Here is a 19125-nt window from a genome sequence, read left to right on the forward strand (position 1 = left end):
TTTGTTTAACCTTCAATGAGTACTATATGCTGTTCACTCTAATGGAAGGCTTGATGACATTTGCCATATCGTGTGCAATTTATCTTTTGGCATTTAGTAAACCAAGAGCAATAAATGTTTTCTCATTTTTACTCTATGAATAATCCTTTATAATATAAAGCCAGTGGAAAAAAAGCATGGTGTTTTAATTAAAGTAACTCCTGTATTGTAACTCTTACCTCCAGGGGAAAATGTGTGTATATATATATATATATATATATATATATATATATATATATATATATATATATATATATAAAATTATCGTGAATTGTTTATATTATTCAATTTTTTATATAATTATTATATACTAATAATACAATGATATTAAATATAATCTTATATTTGTTTAGCTAACTGTTCAGTTTGATTTAGTTATTTTAAACTGAAATGACGCACTACAATACCTAATATATTTTATACGCTTTATTAAAATAATGATTTTTTTTTATAATAATAATAATAATTTACATAAATGTATAGCATTAGATCAAATCAACATGCCTGCTCACTCACTGTCTGTCCGTATGTTTATCATTACTTCATTGCACTGGTCTATTTAAATCCTTAGCGACGGCGCTGATTGGACAGAGGGATACAGGAAGCACAGGCTGACCAATAGGAGCGCAGATTCGGCTGAAGGCGGGAAGATCTAAAAGGTCAGCACTTCCGCTGAGATCAGAGGCAGATGATACATTGTATACATTTGATTTAAGTCTCGCTTTTTAGCTGCGCATTTTGTAGTACACGGTGTGTTTTTATCCGAGAATCGACCAAAACACCTTTGACAGCGTTCACTTGGATTTTTTTTTATGGGTGAGTAAATTCACAAGGCTTCTTTATTGAACACGGACCAGACTTTCACTTCTCCTTCGCTTGTTTTTTTGAATGTTGTTAGTTTATTAATCGTGATAAGAGGAATCTTGATAAGTTTAACTGAATGTTACAGATGATCTGGGTCACTCCTTGTATCAAAAGCATATTATTTACATGACATTAATCTAAAGCATAGTTTCTAACATTGTACTCATTACTATAGAGCTAAGTGCAAAAGTCACAACAGACTTATGCAGAGAAATACTGCAAAGATGCCATTATGATAATAATAATAATGATGATAATAATAATAATGATGATAATAATAATAACTTAAATGTTATGGGGAAAATATCTGTTAGCATTTTGTCAGCATTTGGTTTGACAGCTGCCGGGCCTCGTGAAACACCACCAAACATGCTCCCAGCTACATTGTGTGCAGTGTATATGCTTTGAACTTCCTCATACTGTATGAGATCAGATCTTTTGCCAGAGTACATTCTGTCTGAAGACGTTGATTAAGTACATTAGTGTTAATTAACAGAAACAGTAAAAAGAAGCTTGTCAGTTGTATTAGGTATCAGGAAACACAAGCACCACAGGTGATGATTACAGGAATAAAGCATGATGTGACATGCTCAAAATAATCAGCACCAGGAAGCTGTGGTTTTCCTGGCCATGAGAAGCTGAGCTACAGTTACCACACCGGAGTGTGTCACTACCCACTCACATTAAGAAATCCAACTTGTTTAGACTAGAAAGTGGCAGTTAACACATTAGTATGCAAAACATGGTGGTGTGTTTACCATGCAAAACTCAACATGGTCCAGAGTGTTTAATTCCACTTACACTTACACACATATACATTAGCTGATTGCAGTGTTTAATTACAATGCACTGTACAATTAAAAGATTTATTTGCCTAATTACACAAAATGTTTTGGAACGTCTGAGAGACGAGTTTTCGCCAGACTCGATCACGCCACAACCCAAATTACTGTCGGAGCTGTGCTGCTATATAAAAGTAATGCACACTTTCTGACCAATCAGATTCATGCATTTAACTGCAGAACAGTCAGCTACTGAAGCTCACTCAAGGAAAGAAATTAGTTGCAGGAGAAGGACATCATGTTTGCAACCTCAGTTTAAAATAAGGAGTACTCACGAGATAAGCAGATATTTGGTATCAGGAGCTGCAGTGTTCTCTTCTTATCTCATGAGCAATAATATCATCTCAGTCTGGAATAGCAATAGCATCTCAGTAGCTGAACTGCTGCGAGAGCTGATCAAGAATCTCAGAATTGAGAATTCAACAAAAGTAGAAAACCAAGTGTTGTTAGAACCAAACCTTAGTATAAGTACACACGGTAGGCACAGGTATCGCCTGGGACCACCAGATATGATATTATCATAATACCTTAATGAGGAATTCGATTTGTTTGATTTATCTATAATTTTATAAATATTATGATCACGTACAATTTTTTAAATAAAAAATTGCAAATAATTTTGTCACACAAAAAGGAGCACACAAAGGATTGATATACAAAGGATCGTGATCAATCGCTGAATCTATTCTGCTTTTGTTTTGTTTTTTCTTTAAGGTATTTTCTTTTTTACCCCAAATACTTTAAATAGCCACCTTTTTTGCACAATAATATATGTATTTTTGTGTGAGGGATATACAGTAGGTACGGATAGTATTCAGACCCACTTAAATTTTTCACTCTGTTATATTGCAGCCATTTGCTAAAATCATTTAAGTTCATTTTTTTCCTCATTAATGTACACACAGCCCCCCATATTGACTGAAAAACACAGAATTGTTGACATTTTTTGCAGATTTATTGAAAAAGAAAAACTGAAATATCACATGGGCCTAAGTATTCAGACCCTTTGCTGTAACACTCATATACTGTATTTAACTCAGGTGATGTCCATTTCTTCTGATCATCCTTGAGATGGTTTACACCTTTATTTGAGTCCAGCTGTCTATATAAGACCTTACAGCTCACAACGCATGTCAGAGCCAATGAGAATCATGAGGTCAAAGGAACTGCCTAAAGAGCTTAGAGACAGAATTGTGGCAAGGCACAGATCTGGCCAAGGTTACTAAAAAAGTTCTACTGCACTTAAGGTTCCTAAGAGCACAGTGTCCTCCATAATCCTTAAATGGAAGATACTTGGGCCGACCAGAACCCTTCCCCATGCTGTGGGGCTGTTTTTCAGCTGCAGGGGCAGGACGACTGCAATCGAGGGAAAGATGATTACAGGGATATCCTGGACGAAAAAACCTTCTCCAGAGTGCTCAGGACCTCAGACTGGGCCGAAGGTTTACTTTCCAACAAGACAATGACGCTAAGCATACAGCTAAAATAGCAAAGGAGTGGTTTCACAACAACTCTGTGACTGTTCTTAAATGGCCCAGGCAGAGCCCTGACTTAAACTCAATTAAGCATCTCTGAAGAGACCTTAAAATAGCTGTACACCAACGTTTAGTATCCAACCTGACAGATCTGGAGAGGATCTGCAAGGAGGACTGGCAGAGGATGTGAAAAACTTGCTGCATCTTTCCCAAAAAGACTCCTGGCTGTATTAGATCAAAAGGTGCTTCTACTAAATACTGAGCAAAGGGTCTGAATACGTAGATCCATGTGATATTTCAGTTTTTCTTTTTTAATAAATCTGCAAAAATGTCTACAATTGTGTTTTTCTCTTAATATGGGGTGCTGTGTGTACCTTAATGAGAAAAAAAAATGAACTTAAATGATTTTAGCAAATGACTAAAATGACAAAATTAACAAATAGTGAAAAATTTAAGGGGGTCTGAATACTTTCCGTACCCACTGTATATCCAGTGAGGGTATCTGTCATGGAGATATATATATATATATATAATCGTGTAAAAAAAAAAAAAGAAGAAGCAATGTAATCAAAGTAATACTATTTTTATCCAATGTTTAAGAGAACTTGGTGTATTCATATATTACATGTTGGCAATATAATGGCAGTATTTCATGCTGACTTTTTCGGGTTATTAAGAAATTAAATCAAGACAAGCTAGAATTTCTAGATTCCTAGAATGTAGTTTTGTGCCATTTAATAAAGTATCAACGCAAACATTTGGTGATGCTCATTAGCCCCTGGTTTGGAAACCCCCTGTCTGGAAAGCTAAGTTCAGTGTTGAAATGATCTGCTGTGGTTTGAGGTAAATATCTTTTTCCTGTTGTTGCAGCTCAAGCAAAAGAAAACATCATCGCCTCAGGCTCTTGTGTACCGCACAGACTCCAGTGAGGGTAGAGCCATCTGTCATGGAGCAGGTCTACAGGCTGCAGCGGGAAGTGGGACGGGGCAGCTATGGCGTGGTGTTTGAGGGTCATGTGATGGAGACAGGCTGGTGGGGCCGCAGAGGAGACACAGTGGCCATCAAACGTCTGCCCTGCTGCAGCCCAGAAAGCATTGAGCTCTACTTGCAGGAGCTTTGGGCCATGAGAGCCACTGCCAGGAGTCACCCGAATGTCATCGCCCTCCACAACTGCCTGGTACAGACTGGCCCTAAAACGCTTCAGCCACTAAAATCAGACAAGCTCCCTCTTGACCTCGTGGAGACTGCACTTAAAGGAAGGGTCGTGGACAAGGAGTCTAAAAGTCAAGCAAGAAACATAGCCAAGTCGAGGAGGGGCCTGGCATCAACAGGAAAGTTGCCAAAACGCTGCTTGGCTCTGTGGCTGGTGATGGAGTATTGCGATGGAGGAGACCTGAACCATTACATACTGTCTAGGAGTCCAGACATCCCGAGGAACCATGAGGTGGTTCGGCAGCTCAGTAGCGCCATGGCTTTCCTGCATGGATTGGGGATAGTGCACCGGGATCTGAAACCAGCCAATGTGCTCGTCTGCTTAACTAAGACCGGTCCAGTGATGAAGGTAAAGCACAGATTGAATCGTTTACACTCTTTACATGTCAAGACCTTGAGTGTTTCAATTCCACGTCACGTGCATCAGAGAAACGTGCGTGAAGCACAGCTTTAATGCTTTATATTCAATGCTAGTGCAAATAGTAATTATAAATAAATAGTGCAATTCTGTTTGCTTTTTGGAGCACTTTGCATCCAGTTTCTTGTATTAGACTATTAAGACCTTGGAGTTCTGATGCTTTAAGCAGGTTGTAAGTTTAAATCCCAGCACCACTAAGCTGCCCCTGCTGGGTTGCTGAGCAAGGCCCTAAACTCTGATCTGCTTAGCTGTAACGATGAGATGCATGTAAGTCACTCGGGATAAGGGCTTCTGTAAATTGCACAAGTAGCGCCCTCTTCAGGAGAGTTCTGCTCTTATGTAATAATAAATAATCCAGCAGTTAGACACTGTAGGGCAGATACAGGAAACAAAGGTCATGTCCACACACAGCCAGGTATTTTTTTTTTAACAGTTTTTTTCTACTTAATATTTTTTATATAACTCTGTCCACACGACCTACATGTTAAAAATATATTTGTCCACGTGAAAACGCCCTGTTAAGTGCTGTCAGGAGCACCCCTAATCAACAGGGGGCCAATCAGAAGCCTAGACGAAACATCAAGTTGATATGTCTCAAAATGAACCAAAAAAAAGCCAAAAATGTGTATTTTTCTTTTCCTTGTAAATTGATACAATACTGAATTTTGCTAAAACATACAAATCGCAGCATGCAATCTTCTGCCGGTAGCTTGGATAGAAATGCAGCCTAACACGACGCTTCCATGACAAGCCTGGGTTGAGTCCAGCGTCTCTCTCTCTCTCTCTCTCTCTCTCTCTCTCTCTCTCTCTGCAGCTCTGTACATCGTGTGATGTCAGAGACCATCTTTGAATGTGTACCCCTAACCTTAAGACCGTAACCCTAAACATCCTGGAAGACAAAATCTCAGCCTTAATCTCAAGTCTTTTTGACATGAAAAGTTTTTTTTATTAAACTTTATATTGATGGAGTATGTTATTACATTTGTTAATATTTTTATGTCGCAGTGCTGTTGTGACTCCATTGCATTCATTTTTTTTAATAACATCCTGAACCAGACAGGTTGAAGTTCAGTGCCAGGTGAATTTCTAATAGGTTTATGTTAATGCGTTCCTTCTAATACATTGTCTGATTAGCAGATGATGGATTAAAGAATATGTTATTTAGCAATATGCATGCTAAATAACATTCAGCAATATACCGAAATGATGTTTAACAGCTTACAGATATACTTAAAAAAATGTTTACATATTAATTGTTATATTACACGTACATTAGCAATGTTGAACATTTATTCTTCTCCAGCATTTCTCTCCTCTCTCACCCCTCTATCATGATGAGCTATGTACAGTATGCAGGGAAAGCATTACAAAGCACCTTGAGTCAAGCCAGACTCCTTCCATGAACATTTAAGATATTTCTCTGTAGGGGAACAGCTTGTTTATTAAAATCTTTTTTTTTTTTTTTTTTAAGATTATTATAATAGATGATCTATTATAAGATTTAGATTACGAAGCGCATCCATTGTACAAGTATCTGTGTATGAGCTGTAGCTATAGTAACATTTAATAATATATTTGGACAAACCTTATTTATGTTACAGCTGGAGCGGATTCAGTATGAAGCGTTCCAGCAGGTTGGTTCATCTAAGGCCGGACAGAAAACCCCTTGCCACTTATTAATATTAATATCTGGCTCAGTAATTTGCAGCATTAGATTTCAGTTTTTCTGTCAAAAGTGTCTCAAAAACTTGCATGCAATTATGCGATTGTGATCAGCATGCCGTATGACAGCTCAGAGCTTTTTTAATGGGTAAATCTATTTATTAGTTCAGTTATTAGTTCATTAGATCATTAATATAGCCTAATTGATTATTTATTTTAAAACACTGCTAATTGTAGGTTAATAAGGCCTGAAAGGAATTAGCATCATTTACACATCAGTCATCGTCTATGAACATCTTATAAATAATTCAACAAATTAAACAAGAACATGAACAAATTTGAACATTAGCCTAAATCTCTACCCACCAGCTCTCATCGTCCAGGATCCTACAGCATGTCACCACAGCACTCGCAAAATCATGAACATTCTGCACAGGAGCTCTGTTGCTCTGAAGTCAGATGTTTGTCATCTATAAGATATTTGCAGGATATGCATGGATGGATGGATGTTTGTTTGTTTGTTTGTTTTTAGTTTAACTTTTTTGTCGAGTGCACAGACACGTCATACAGTGTGTAAGAGTGTGTGCGCTTGCGTGAGTGGCAACTTGTCACTCGTTAGTATAGTGGTGAGTATCCCCACCTGACTGAGTTATTCAGTTCGATCCCCAGCTCCACCAGGTTGCCACTGTTGGGCCCTTGAGCAAGGCCCCAGAGGTGCTGAATCATGGCTGACCCGCACTCTGACCCCAGAAAAGCTGGGATATACGGAGAAAAGAATTTCACTGTGCTGTAATGTATCTGTGACAAATAAAAAGGCTTTATCTTTTATACTGTAAAAGAGACAAAGAATCTGTCTGTACTCTGTCTGAGTGGCACATTATAGTATGGTATATAGGATAGAAAATAGTGATTCATAGTATATGGTATAGTAAATGGTGATTTATAGTATATGGTATAGTAAATGGTGATTTATAGTATATAGTATAGTAAATGGTGATTTATAGTTTATGGTATAGTAAATGGTGATTTATAGTATATGGTATAGTAAATGGTGATTCATAGTATAGTAAATTGTGATTTATAGTATATGGTATAGTAAGTGGTGATTTATAGTATATGGTATAGTAAGTGGTGATTTATAGTCTATGGTATAGTAAATGGTGATTTATAGTATATGGTATAGTAAGTGGTGATTTATAGTATATGGTATAGTAAATGGTGATTCATAGTATAGTAAATTGTGATTTATAGTATATGGTATAGTAAATTGTGATTTATAGTATATGGTATAGTAAATGGTGATTCATAGTATAGTAAATTGTGATTTATAGTATATGGTATAGTAAGTGGTGATTTATAGTATATGGTATAGTAAGTGGTGATTTATAGTCTATGGTATAGTAAATGGTGATTTATAGTATATGGTATAGTAAGTGGTGATTTATAGTATATGGTATAGTAAATGGTTATTCATAGTATAGTAAATTGTGATTTATAGTATATGGTATAGTAAGTGGTGATTTATAGTATATGGTATAGTAAATGGTGATTTATAGTATATGGTATAGTAAGTGGTGATTTATAGTATATGGTATAGTAAACAGTGATTCATAGTATATGGTATAGTAAGTGGTGATTTATAGTATATGGTATAGTAAACAGTGATTTATAGTATATGGTATAGTAAGTGGTGATTTATAGTATATGGTATAGTAAATGGTGATTCATAGTATAGTAAATTGTGATTTATAGTATATGGTATAGTAAGTGGTGATTTATAGTATATGGTATAGTAAATGGTGATTTATAGTATATGGTATAGTAAGTGGTGATTTATAGTATATGGTATAGTAAATTGTAATTTATAGTATATGGTATAGTAAATTGTAATTTATAGTATATGGTATAGTAAATGGTGATTCATAGTATATGGTATAGTAAGTGGTGATTCATAGTATATAGTATAGTAAGTGGTGATTCATAGTATATGGTATAGTAAGTGGTGATTCATAGTATATGGTATAGTAAGTGGTGATTCATAGTATATGGTATAGTAAGTGGTGATTCATAGTATATGGTATAGTAAATGGTGATTCATAGTCTATGGTATAGTAAATGGTGATTCATAGTCTATGGTATAGTAAATGGTGATTTATAGTCTATGGTATAGTAAATGGTGATTTATAGTCTATGGTATAGTAAATGGTGATTCATAGTATATGGTATAGTAAATGGTGATTCATAGTCTATGGTATAGTAAATTGTAATTTATAGTATATGGTATAGTAAATGGTGATTTATAGTCTATGGTATAGTAAATGGTGATTCATAGTATATGGTATAGTAAATGGTGATTCATAGTATATGGTATAGTAAGTGGTGATTCATAGTATATGGTATAGTAAGTGGTGATTCATAGTATATGGTATAGTAAGTGGTGATTCATAGTATATGGTATAGTAAGTGGTGATTCATAGTATATGGTATAGTAAGTGGTGATTCATAGTATATGGTATAGTAAGTGGTGATTCATAGTATATGGTATAGTAAGTGGTGATTCATAGTATATGGTATAGTAAGTGGTGATTCATAGTATATGGTATAGTAAATGGTGATTCATAGTATATGGTATAGTAAATGGTGATTCATAGTATATGGTATAGTAAGTGGTGATTCATAGTAAATGGTGATTCATAGTATATGGTATAGTAAGTGGTGATTCATAGTATATGGTATAGTAAGTGGTGATTCATAGTATATGGTATAGTAAGTGGTGATTCATAGTAAATGGTGATTCATAGTATATGGTATAGTAAGTGGTGATTCATAGTATATGGTATAGTAAGTGGTGATTCATAGTATATGGTATAGTAAGTGGTGATTCATAGTATATGGTATAGTAAGTGGTGATTCATAGTATATGGTATAGTAAGTGGTGATTCATAGTATATGGTATAGTAAGTGGTGATTCATAGTATATGGTATAGTAAATGGTGATTCATAGTATATGGTATAGTAAATGGTGATTCATAGTATATGGTATAGTAAGTGGTGATTCATAGTAAGTGGTGATTCATAGTAAATGGTGATTCATAGTATATGGTATAGTAAGTGGTGATTCATAGTATATGGTATAGTAAGTGGTGATTCATAGTATATGGTATAGTAAGTGGTGATTCATAGTATATGGTATAGTAGGTGGTGATTCATAGTAAATGGTGATTCATAGTATATGGTATAGTAAGTGGTGATTCATAGTATATGGTATAGTAAGTGGTGATTCATAGTATATGGTATAGTAAGTGGTGATTCATAGTATATGGTATAGTAAGTGGTGATTTATAGTATATGGTATAGTAAGTGGTGATTCATAGTAAATGGTGATTTATAGTATATGGTATAGTAAATGGTAGGGATGCACCGAAATGAAAATTCTTGGCCGAAAACGAAACCGAAATTTTTGGATGCACTTGGCCGAAAACCGATACCGAAACCGAAAATGGATCATTAAAAAACATGTTTAAAATATTTTCTTTTTGTTTGTATTAAAAAAACTACAAATTAATTAAGCAATCAAACTTTTATTGATAATAAATAACAGTAATAAGGCTGTTTAACAATAACAAAACTTGCTTCCAAGTGCTTCAAACCGCCGACATACTCCGTGTTTGATGCGTAATGACAGCGCGAACGAAACGGGAGGGGCGTGGCGACAATTTCGGCTTTTATTTTCGGCGCTTTCTTACGTTTCGGCCGAAACCGATAATGCTATTTCGGCCGAAAATTTTCGGCGGCCGAAATTTCGGTGCATCCCTAGTAAATGGTGATTTATAGTATATGGTATAGTAAATGGTGATTCATAGTATATGGTATAGTAAGTGGTGATTCATAGCATATGGTATAGTAAATGGTGATTTATAGTATATGGTTTAGTAAATGGTGATTCATTGTATATGGTATAGTAAATGGTGATTTATAGTATATGGTATAGTAAATGGTGATTCATTGTATATGGTATAGTAAATGGTGATTTATAGTATATGGTATAGTAAATGGTGATTTATAGTATATGGTATAGTAAATGGTGATTCATTGTATATGGTATAGTAAATGGTGATTTATAGTATATGGTATAGTAAATGGTGATTTATAGTATATGGTATAGTAAATGGTGATTCATTGTATATGGTATAGTAAATGGTGATTTATAGTATATGGTATAGTAAATGGTGATTTATAGTATATGGTATAGTAAATGGTGATTTATAGTATATGGTATAGTAAATGGTGATTCATAGTATATGGTATAGTAAATGGTGATTCATAGTATATGGTATAGTAAGTGGTGATTCATAGTATATGGTATAGTAAGTGGTGATTCATAGCATATGGTATAGTAAGTGGTGATTTATAGTATATGGTATAGTAAATGGTGATTTATAGTATATGGTTTAGTAAATGGTGATTCATTGTATATGGTATAGTAAATGGTGATTTATAGTATATGGTATAGTAAATGGTGATTCATTGTATATGGTATAGTAAATGGTGATTTATAGTATATGGTATAGTAAATGGTGATTTATAGTATATGGTATAGTAAATGGTGATTCATTGTATATGGTATAGTAAATGGTGATTTATAGTATATGGTATAGTAAATGGTGATTTATAGTATATGGTATAGTAAATGGTGATTCATTGTATATGGTATAGTAAATGGTGATTTATAGTATATGGTATAGTAAATGGTGATTTATAGTATATGGTATAGTAAATGGTGATTCATTGTATATGGTATAGTAAATGGTGATTTATAGTATATGGTATAGTAAATGGTGATTTATAGTATATGGTATAGTAAATGGTGATTCATTGTATATGGTATAGTAAATGGTGGTTTATAGTATATGGTATAGTAAATGGTGATTTATAGTATATGGTATAGTAAATGGTGATTCATTGTATATGGTATAGTAAATGGTGATTTATAGTATATGGTATAGTAAATGGTGATTTATAGTATATGGTATAGTAAATGGTGATTCATTGTATATGGTATAGTAAATGGTGATTTATAGTATATAGTATAGTAAATGGTGATTCATTGTATATGGTATAGTAAATGGTGGTTTATAGTATATGGTATAGTAAATGGTGATTTATAGTATATGGTATAGTAAATGGTGATTCATTGTATATGGTATAGTAAATGGTGGTTTATAGTATATGGTATAGTAAATGGTGATTCATTGTATATGGTATAGTAAATGGTGATTTATAGTATATGGTATAGTAAATGGTGATTCATTGTATATGGTATAGTAAATGGTGGTTTATAGTATATGGTATAGTAAATGGTGATTCATTGTATATGGTATAGTAAATGGTGATTTATGGCTCTTTCTTGTGCCAATTAATTCTAATGTGACCATCATCCAAAACTCTTTCGAATATTTTTTTTTTAATTAATTAAAACACTTGGAGTAATACATTATATTTTATATTTCAAATTTAATTTGTCACATACACAGTACGATTTGCAGTGAAATGCTTATACGACTGCCAGTGACCTTAAAAAAAATAGTAAAAGCTTATACATAAGAAATAATATGAATGAAAGAAATACGTTAAAAAATAAAATTAACTAGTAAAATATGCTGTACAAAGTAAAATATACTGTAATAAGATAAATACAGTAGAAAAATTAGATTAACTAGTTAATGTACTGTTAACTAGTTAACTGCAATGTACTGTAAAAAGTAAAATATACTGTACAATATACTGTACAAATAAGAACAAAATATCTATAAAAAAAAAGCAAAATATCAATATATCAAATATAGAAATATAGATAAAGAAAATAGATATGGGAATTTGTCAAAAACAAATAAAAAAAATTTAAATGGCTGTGGTGTGCAAGTATGCATAAAAAGTGACTTTGTAAAGTGTCTTTTTTAAAGTGATTTGTGCAGTGGAGTTACAAAAAGATGGTAATTAGTCCTGTGTTGTGGTTGAGAGACCTTATCGCCTGCGGGAAGTAGCTCCTCCTCAGTCTCTCTGTGTTGGCCTTCAGGGAGCGGAATCGCTTCCCAGACCGCAACAGAGAGAACAGTCCATTGTTGGGATGGCTGAGGTCCCACTATCTTCCTGGCTTTGATCCAGCACCACTTGCTGTAGATTGAGTGCAGGTCAGGGAGCTCGGTGCAGATGATGCGCTCAGCTGAACGCACCACCCTCTGTAGAGCTCGTCTTTCCTGCATGGTGCTGTTTCCAAACCAGGTAGTGATGTTTCCCATCAGGATGCTCTCTTCGGTGCAGGAGTAGAAATTCCTGAGCACCTTGGAGGGCAGTCTGAAGTCTCTCAAGCATCTTAGGTGGTAGAGACGCTGCTGGGCCTTTTTTACCACTGTGTTGATGTGACAGGACCTTGACACGTCCTGCTTGATGTGAACACCGAGGTATCTGAAGCTGTCCACTCTCTTCACTGGGCTCTCGTTGATGACGGTGGTCTGGAAGTTCCTCTCCTGCTTTGTACAAAAGTCCACTATCAGCTCATTTGTCTTGCTGACGTTCAGGAGGAGATTGTTCCTCTGGCACCATTTCTCCAGATTTCCAATCTCCTCTAAGTAGGCCGACTCATCGTTGTTCGTGATCAGGCCCACCACGACAGTGTCGTCAGCAAACTTGATGACAGTGGTGAAGTTGGTAGTGGCAACGCAGTCATAGGTGTACAGAGAGTACAGCAGGGGGCTCAGAACACAACCCTGGGGGGCTCCAGTACTGAGAGTGAGGTATTATATATATATATATATATATATATATATATATATATATATATATATCTAATATGTATATATATATATATATCTAATATGTATATATATATATATATATCTAATATGTATATATATATAATATGTATAATTATATTTGTGATATCGTTTTATGCGTTTGAGTTTAGTTTAATTTATTTGTCAAATGCATGTCAACACAGGGCTAACAGTAAGAGAAAATAAAAAGCGTTGGATGAGAAAAGCCAGTCAACTTGTGTATGTGTATCTAAGCACATGTTTGTCTGCCTGTGTGTGAATATGTGAGGACATGTGTATTCATGTAATGTTTGAGGGTGTTTAAGATCTCCACATGGGAAATACTCCGTTACCTTACTTAGGTAGAAATTTTGGGTATCTATACTTTACTGGAGTAATTATTTTTCAGCCGACTTTTTACTTCTACTCCTTACTTTTTCACGCAATTATCTGTACTTTCTACTCCTTACATTTTAAAAATAGCCTTGTTACTCCTATTTTATTTTAGCTTGTCATTCAAAAAACAAACAAAAAAAAACCATCCGGATAAATCGTGCCATCTGGATGGAGCGAATTTGATTGTAGTTGGATGAGAAGTATAAACACACCACTCCGACACCCTATTGGTTGGTACGCGATCCATCGCACCTGCACATGACGTCACGTCACACACTCCAGCAAGGACGTTTGAATAAAATAGCATTTTTGGTTGATAAGGTTGTGATACGTAGACGAAGATGTCCGTGATAGAGACTCAAGATTCGAGCGAAATGTCACAACCAAGCACCAGCGAGGAAGGAAACAGCACCAGGAAGGGAACAGGAATCATGTGCAGTATCCCAAATCACTATGGCCGTTAAAAAATACAACAAAAAAACAACACATTTCTTTTTTTAATGAGGTGTTAGTGCAGTATATAGGCCCGTGGCACAGCCTAAGCTTTTTATCCTTAATGCTTTTTCCCCCTCACACTATGTAGTTTTGAAACCAGTACTTTTACACTTTTACTTGAGTAAAAAGCTTAAGTTGAAGTCTTTTTAAATCCTAGTATCTATACTTCTACTCAAGTAATGAACGTGAATACTTTTGACACCACTGAGGTTCACAGCAAGCTCAAGTAGATAAAACAGTTTTTCTTCAGTAGTGTCATTTCTGTTCATTATAAAATAATGCTACTTACTGTCCCCGCAATGGATTGGCACCCTGTCCGGGGTATACCTTAGCTAGTGCCGTCAGTCTGTTGGGATACGCTCCAGGCCTCCTACTGTATAGGATACACTGTGAGTACTGTATAGGCTTATGTTCAGCCATTCTGGGCCCTTGTTTTGGCTAGCTCAGTACGTCTGTCCAGGATTCTCATTAGTGCAATATCTTAAAAGCAGGTGTTTGAATGTTTGTGGGATTCAATTAATTTAATTATGCAATTCAATGGATAATCTTTTTGGGCAGTTGGTTTCATACTAAAATGATTTCCATAAACTATCAACAGTCTAAAATTAAAAGGCAATATACCACATCTTTGGCAGAAAATACAAACATCTTGATACACTCATTTATGTGCAGTTGCTGCAGTACCTCCACCTACCACTGGACTGGAGAACAGCAAATTGGCTGGAGAAAAAGGTTATTGCTTAGTACAAGACATGACATTTAAACAATGAACACAAGTTACACAGCATTTAAATTTTTATTAAATATGAGAGTGTTGTAGTCAAACCAGGATTCGAAATTTCTGCTGAATGAAGGTATAAAACAATGATAAATACAGCGATAAGACCAGAGTACAACATTTTAATGGCGCAGATTTTTTAAACAAGGCAATGATGATCCCAGCGGAGGTGGAGTCATTCAGCGAGTGGAACACCTGATCCTTAAAAATAACTTGGCACCAACTTGTGTGTGTCTAAGGGAACTGTATACACCATCGTTCACCAACACCACTTTCACATTACAGGAAATCGGCTGGGAGTCATTGCCACCCTTCGTAGTTTTTAATAAGAATGTCACAGATTGACTTTATCATCAAAGTTTGTGGTTCGAGGCTGACGCTTGCTTTCATTTTTTTTCCAGGTGGCCGACTTTGGGCTGAGCAAGATGATAGACGGCGCCATGGAAGGAGATCGGAGCAGACTGGCCCTGTCCTCCACGTGTGGCTCAGACTTCTACATGGCCCCTGAGGTGTGGGCTGGACATACCTACACGGCCCAGGCAGACATTTTCTCTCTGGGCGTCCTTTTCTGGGCCGTGCTGGAGAGGATCACCTTTCTAGAAGATGGCTCCAACGAGGAGCAGCTGGGTGAGCGCAAGACTTGTGAACAAGATCTCAGTTTAGTTTTGCTCGCCAGTAAAGCTGAAATCTACCTCACATTGTAGTCCATGTTGTTAAAAAACATCTAAATAAATGCAAGAAGGCATTATTTTCTAGGGTGGTAAAGTGGTTGATCCGGAGTAACAGGAGGTACATCACACTGTTATATACATCCTAACACCTTGGGATAAACTTATGCTGGGATGTTTTTTACCGCCCACTACTTTATGCCATGCTTTCAACCCCAGGTTCATTTGGATTCCTAATTCATGATAAGGATGTTTTAAAGAATTAAAGGAATCAGTCCCAGGTCACTGGGGCGTTTTATTCTAATTTCACATCTCAGTGGCTACACTGCTTATTTCAAAACTGTACTGATTCCCCATACATCCCTGACACAATGTCATTTGCTCATCTTTAGCCATGCACGTCTACAGAAACTATAAGACCAGTCTCGTTCTTGAAATCGACAGAGCCCATGTTTACCGATAATGTCTCTCATCTGGGGCCGTTTCGGCTGCGTGTGACCCCGAACTCACCCTCGCTAATGCCAGCCAGTGCATCGAAACTATATCAGGATGGTAGCTGTGCTTAATTTTATGTATGGTGGCATTTGAGTGCCTGACTTAAGGGTCCATTGACACAGTGTATTATTGGTGATGGACTAAATTAGTTTGAGCAAAGAGGCTTTGGATGGAGTGGCCAGCCAATTCAAGCAGCGCTGTAATTACTCAGAGCTGGCTACCACAAAGGTCAGATGTCTCAGCCTATTTATTAAAGGCAGTTTAGAGCCTTCAGTGTTGTTTGTTTTTTCCATCTCTCATCCATCAGCTTTACGGGGTGTGTTGTGTTTTCTCTGCGCTGTAGTGAATACTAATGAGTGGAGTCTTGTGCGTCAGCTTTGCTCTTACCCTTACCAGAAACACCCCACTAAACTTTGATCTTGTTGATTTATATTCATTAAATATCCTTGAATTTAGATGCTTAATAATTTGCTGGTCAAACAGAAAATGACCTTTTGACCTTTTGTATACTTTCGTCCATCTACAGGAGCATTTGTGGAGAAGGGTCGATGGCTTACACCGCTTGGAGAGGCTTTATGTCAGAATCCAGCTCTGCAGTTGGTAATACCCATGCGGACACGACGGGCACCGCCATTGCCTCCGACGCCGAGCCCTGACTTGTGTGCCCTGCTTTTGGACATGCTGGCATTTGACCCTGACGCACGTCCCACCGCGCTACAGCTGCAGGACAGAGTTTATATGGCCATAGACCTTCACTGATCTCTTTTTACTTGCATTCATTCTACTTCTGATAATTCTGTAAAATTTTAACTTAAAGTATTTCTTCATCCAATGCCTCATTCGGCCTTATACAAGACGTATCACGTGGTTTAAGTCTGTTGTAGATGTGTGTTGTCGGTGTTTGCTTGTGTTTATCATTGTTCAAATATTTTAAATAAATTCATGAAATATCTCTGGGGTACATTTATAAAATAATGCAAATCTACAGTCAAACTGACTGCCAGCGCATGCACAGGAGCACACAGTCAAATTGTATAAGAGGGGCAAAAATATAAGCGAAAAATTTAAAGGTGACGTTTTTCTTGTAAAGTCCTCCAAGAATTCAGTAAAAGGACAAGAAACAAACTTGTCGGGGAAGCTGCCCGAGTACCCTACAGTGACATTAAAGGAGCAGCAGAAGCGAGTGATCCTTACTCCCTGCATGTGGTAACAATCTCTAGAGCTGTGGGGTAGAGTGGCTCGATGGTAGTTCTAATGAGAAGAGATGAGAACAAAACATCCAAGCTTGAATCACCCCAAGCATGGGGCAAAGTGTGTTATGGTCTGATAAGACTGAGGTAGAATGTCATGAGCTTCCTTTCTAAAGGACACAATTGATCCTAGGGCAAGTCATCTGATCACCCAACGAACATAAAAAAAACAGTGAAGCATGCTGGTGGCAGCATCATGCCATCTTCTGCTTGGATTGGCACTTGTAAATGTGAATTATGGCTAGCTATGTAAAGATGCCAAAAGATCCATCTTATTTTTTATTTCACAAAAGCATAGAGTTTTAACTGTGTTTCCTGAAAAGGTCAACTTAAAAAGAAGCACATTTCTCCCAAAGACAACTCCATAATGCTGTAAGCATTTACATTTTTTATTTTAACTCACTGAATATTACATAAAGTTTTTGTTGCTTATGGACTTGTTTGTAAAATATTCATCCATCCATTTAGGAACATTTCTAGTCCAACCTGGGAGCATGGAGGCCAATTTTATTTATTCCCATTTTTATGTCTGTGGTAGGATCTCCAGTCAACATTTACACGTTTTCATGCACGGCAGTTTGGGAACGCCAGTTAGCTTAGTCTGCATGTTTTTGTGCTGTGGGAGGAAACCGGTAGACCAGAGGAAACCCCCAAGCACAGGGAAAACATGTAAAACTCCATGCACACAGACCCTGAGGCGGGAACTGAACCTGGACCCTGGAGGTGCAAGTCGACAGTGCTAACCACTGAGCCACCATGCAGCCTTGGGAAATATAACAGAACGCAAATGTGTGTATTAATTCTTCTGATTGGAAATGTGTAGATTATGCGTAAAGGATTTTGAGTCAGACAGAGGGATGAGATTAATACTGAATTCTGCATTAATCCAGCTACTGTAGGGTTCGAATGAATGCATTCACACTGATGGAGCGTGGATTAATTACTACACACTGATGAAGCAGTGTAATCTCAGGCAGCGAGTGCAGCCAAAACTCTAGCAGTGTTTTCTTGAGCACTGCCAGAATGCAGCTGGTATAAAAAGAAGACGTTTGTATCATTCAAAATGATCGCTCACGTATTTCCAGTGGTTCGGAAGTAGCTGCTGAGCTTTCTCCTTAGAGTTATTGCCCATTTTTTTTTGCCGGGCTGGACTTGTCAAACGTTTTTTCAGCTCAGAGCTTTCCTCAGTCTTCGCCAGGAAATGAAACTTCCAGTTTGATGGATCTAGATTAAATCTGCCTGGATCCAAAAGCGTTTCTTTGTTTGAGCTGTCATTCATCAAGATACAAGACAAGAAAGAATTTTGAATGTAGTTATTAATTCAGCTGAATCTATTCCACACTGAAGTATTTTGAAGTATATCTAAGTTAGGTGGCCAATTCATACAAGTGATACTTTTCGGAGGAGTAAAATCTATTTTTTGACAAAGAGAAGCAGCATTTTGCACTTTTTACATTTTCCACCATACGAGCAGCCATGACAACGTCAATCCATGATCTACAGTAGGAGTTGAGAAGACTAGTCCAAGTAAAAATTTCAGGTCGAGAACCATTTCTACCGGTTGTAAGTTGGGAAATTCATCTTCACCTCAAACCCTAAGCCCAGAAATGTCATTGTGGGTACTTTAGTAAAACTAAAATTAAACAAGTTGATGTAAGATGTCACCACCTGCATTTAAGTAAACAAATAATTCAGAGCCTTCCACTGCAATTATACCGC

General features: G+C 36.5%; 1 protein-coding gene across 1 annotated transcript; it reads left to right on the forward strand.

Moving 5' to 3' along the window:
- The first annotated feature begins 694 nt into the window (after positions 1–694).
- Positions 695–17108, forward strand: si:ch211-63o20.7 (Serine/threonine-protein kinase pdik1l-B-like). The gene is made up of 4 exons (XM_053489154.1): positions 695–855; positions 4091–4781; positions 15395–15620; positions 16683–17108. Exons 2-4 carry the CDS (start codon positions 4167–4169, stop codon positions 16913–16915), a joined length of 1074 nt encoding a protein of 357 aa, XP_053345129.1. The 5' UTR covers positions 695–855; positions 4091–4166; the 3' UTR covers positions 16916–17108.
- The last annotated feature ends 2017 nt before the right edge of the window (positions 17109–19125 follow it).

The sequence above is a fragment of the Clarias gariepinus genome, chromosome 27 (assembly GCF_024256425.1).
Source record: "Clarias gariepinus isolate MV-2021 ecotype Netherlands chromosome 27, CGAR_prim_01v2, whole genome shotgun sequence".
NCBI classification, from domain to species: Eukaryota; Metazoa; Chordata; class Actinopteri; order Siluriformes; family Clariidae; genus Clarias; species Clarias gariepinus.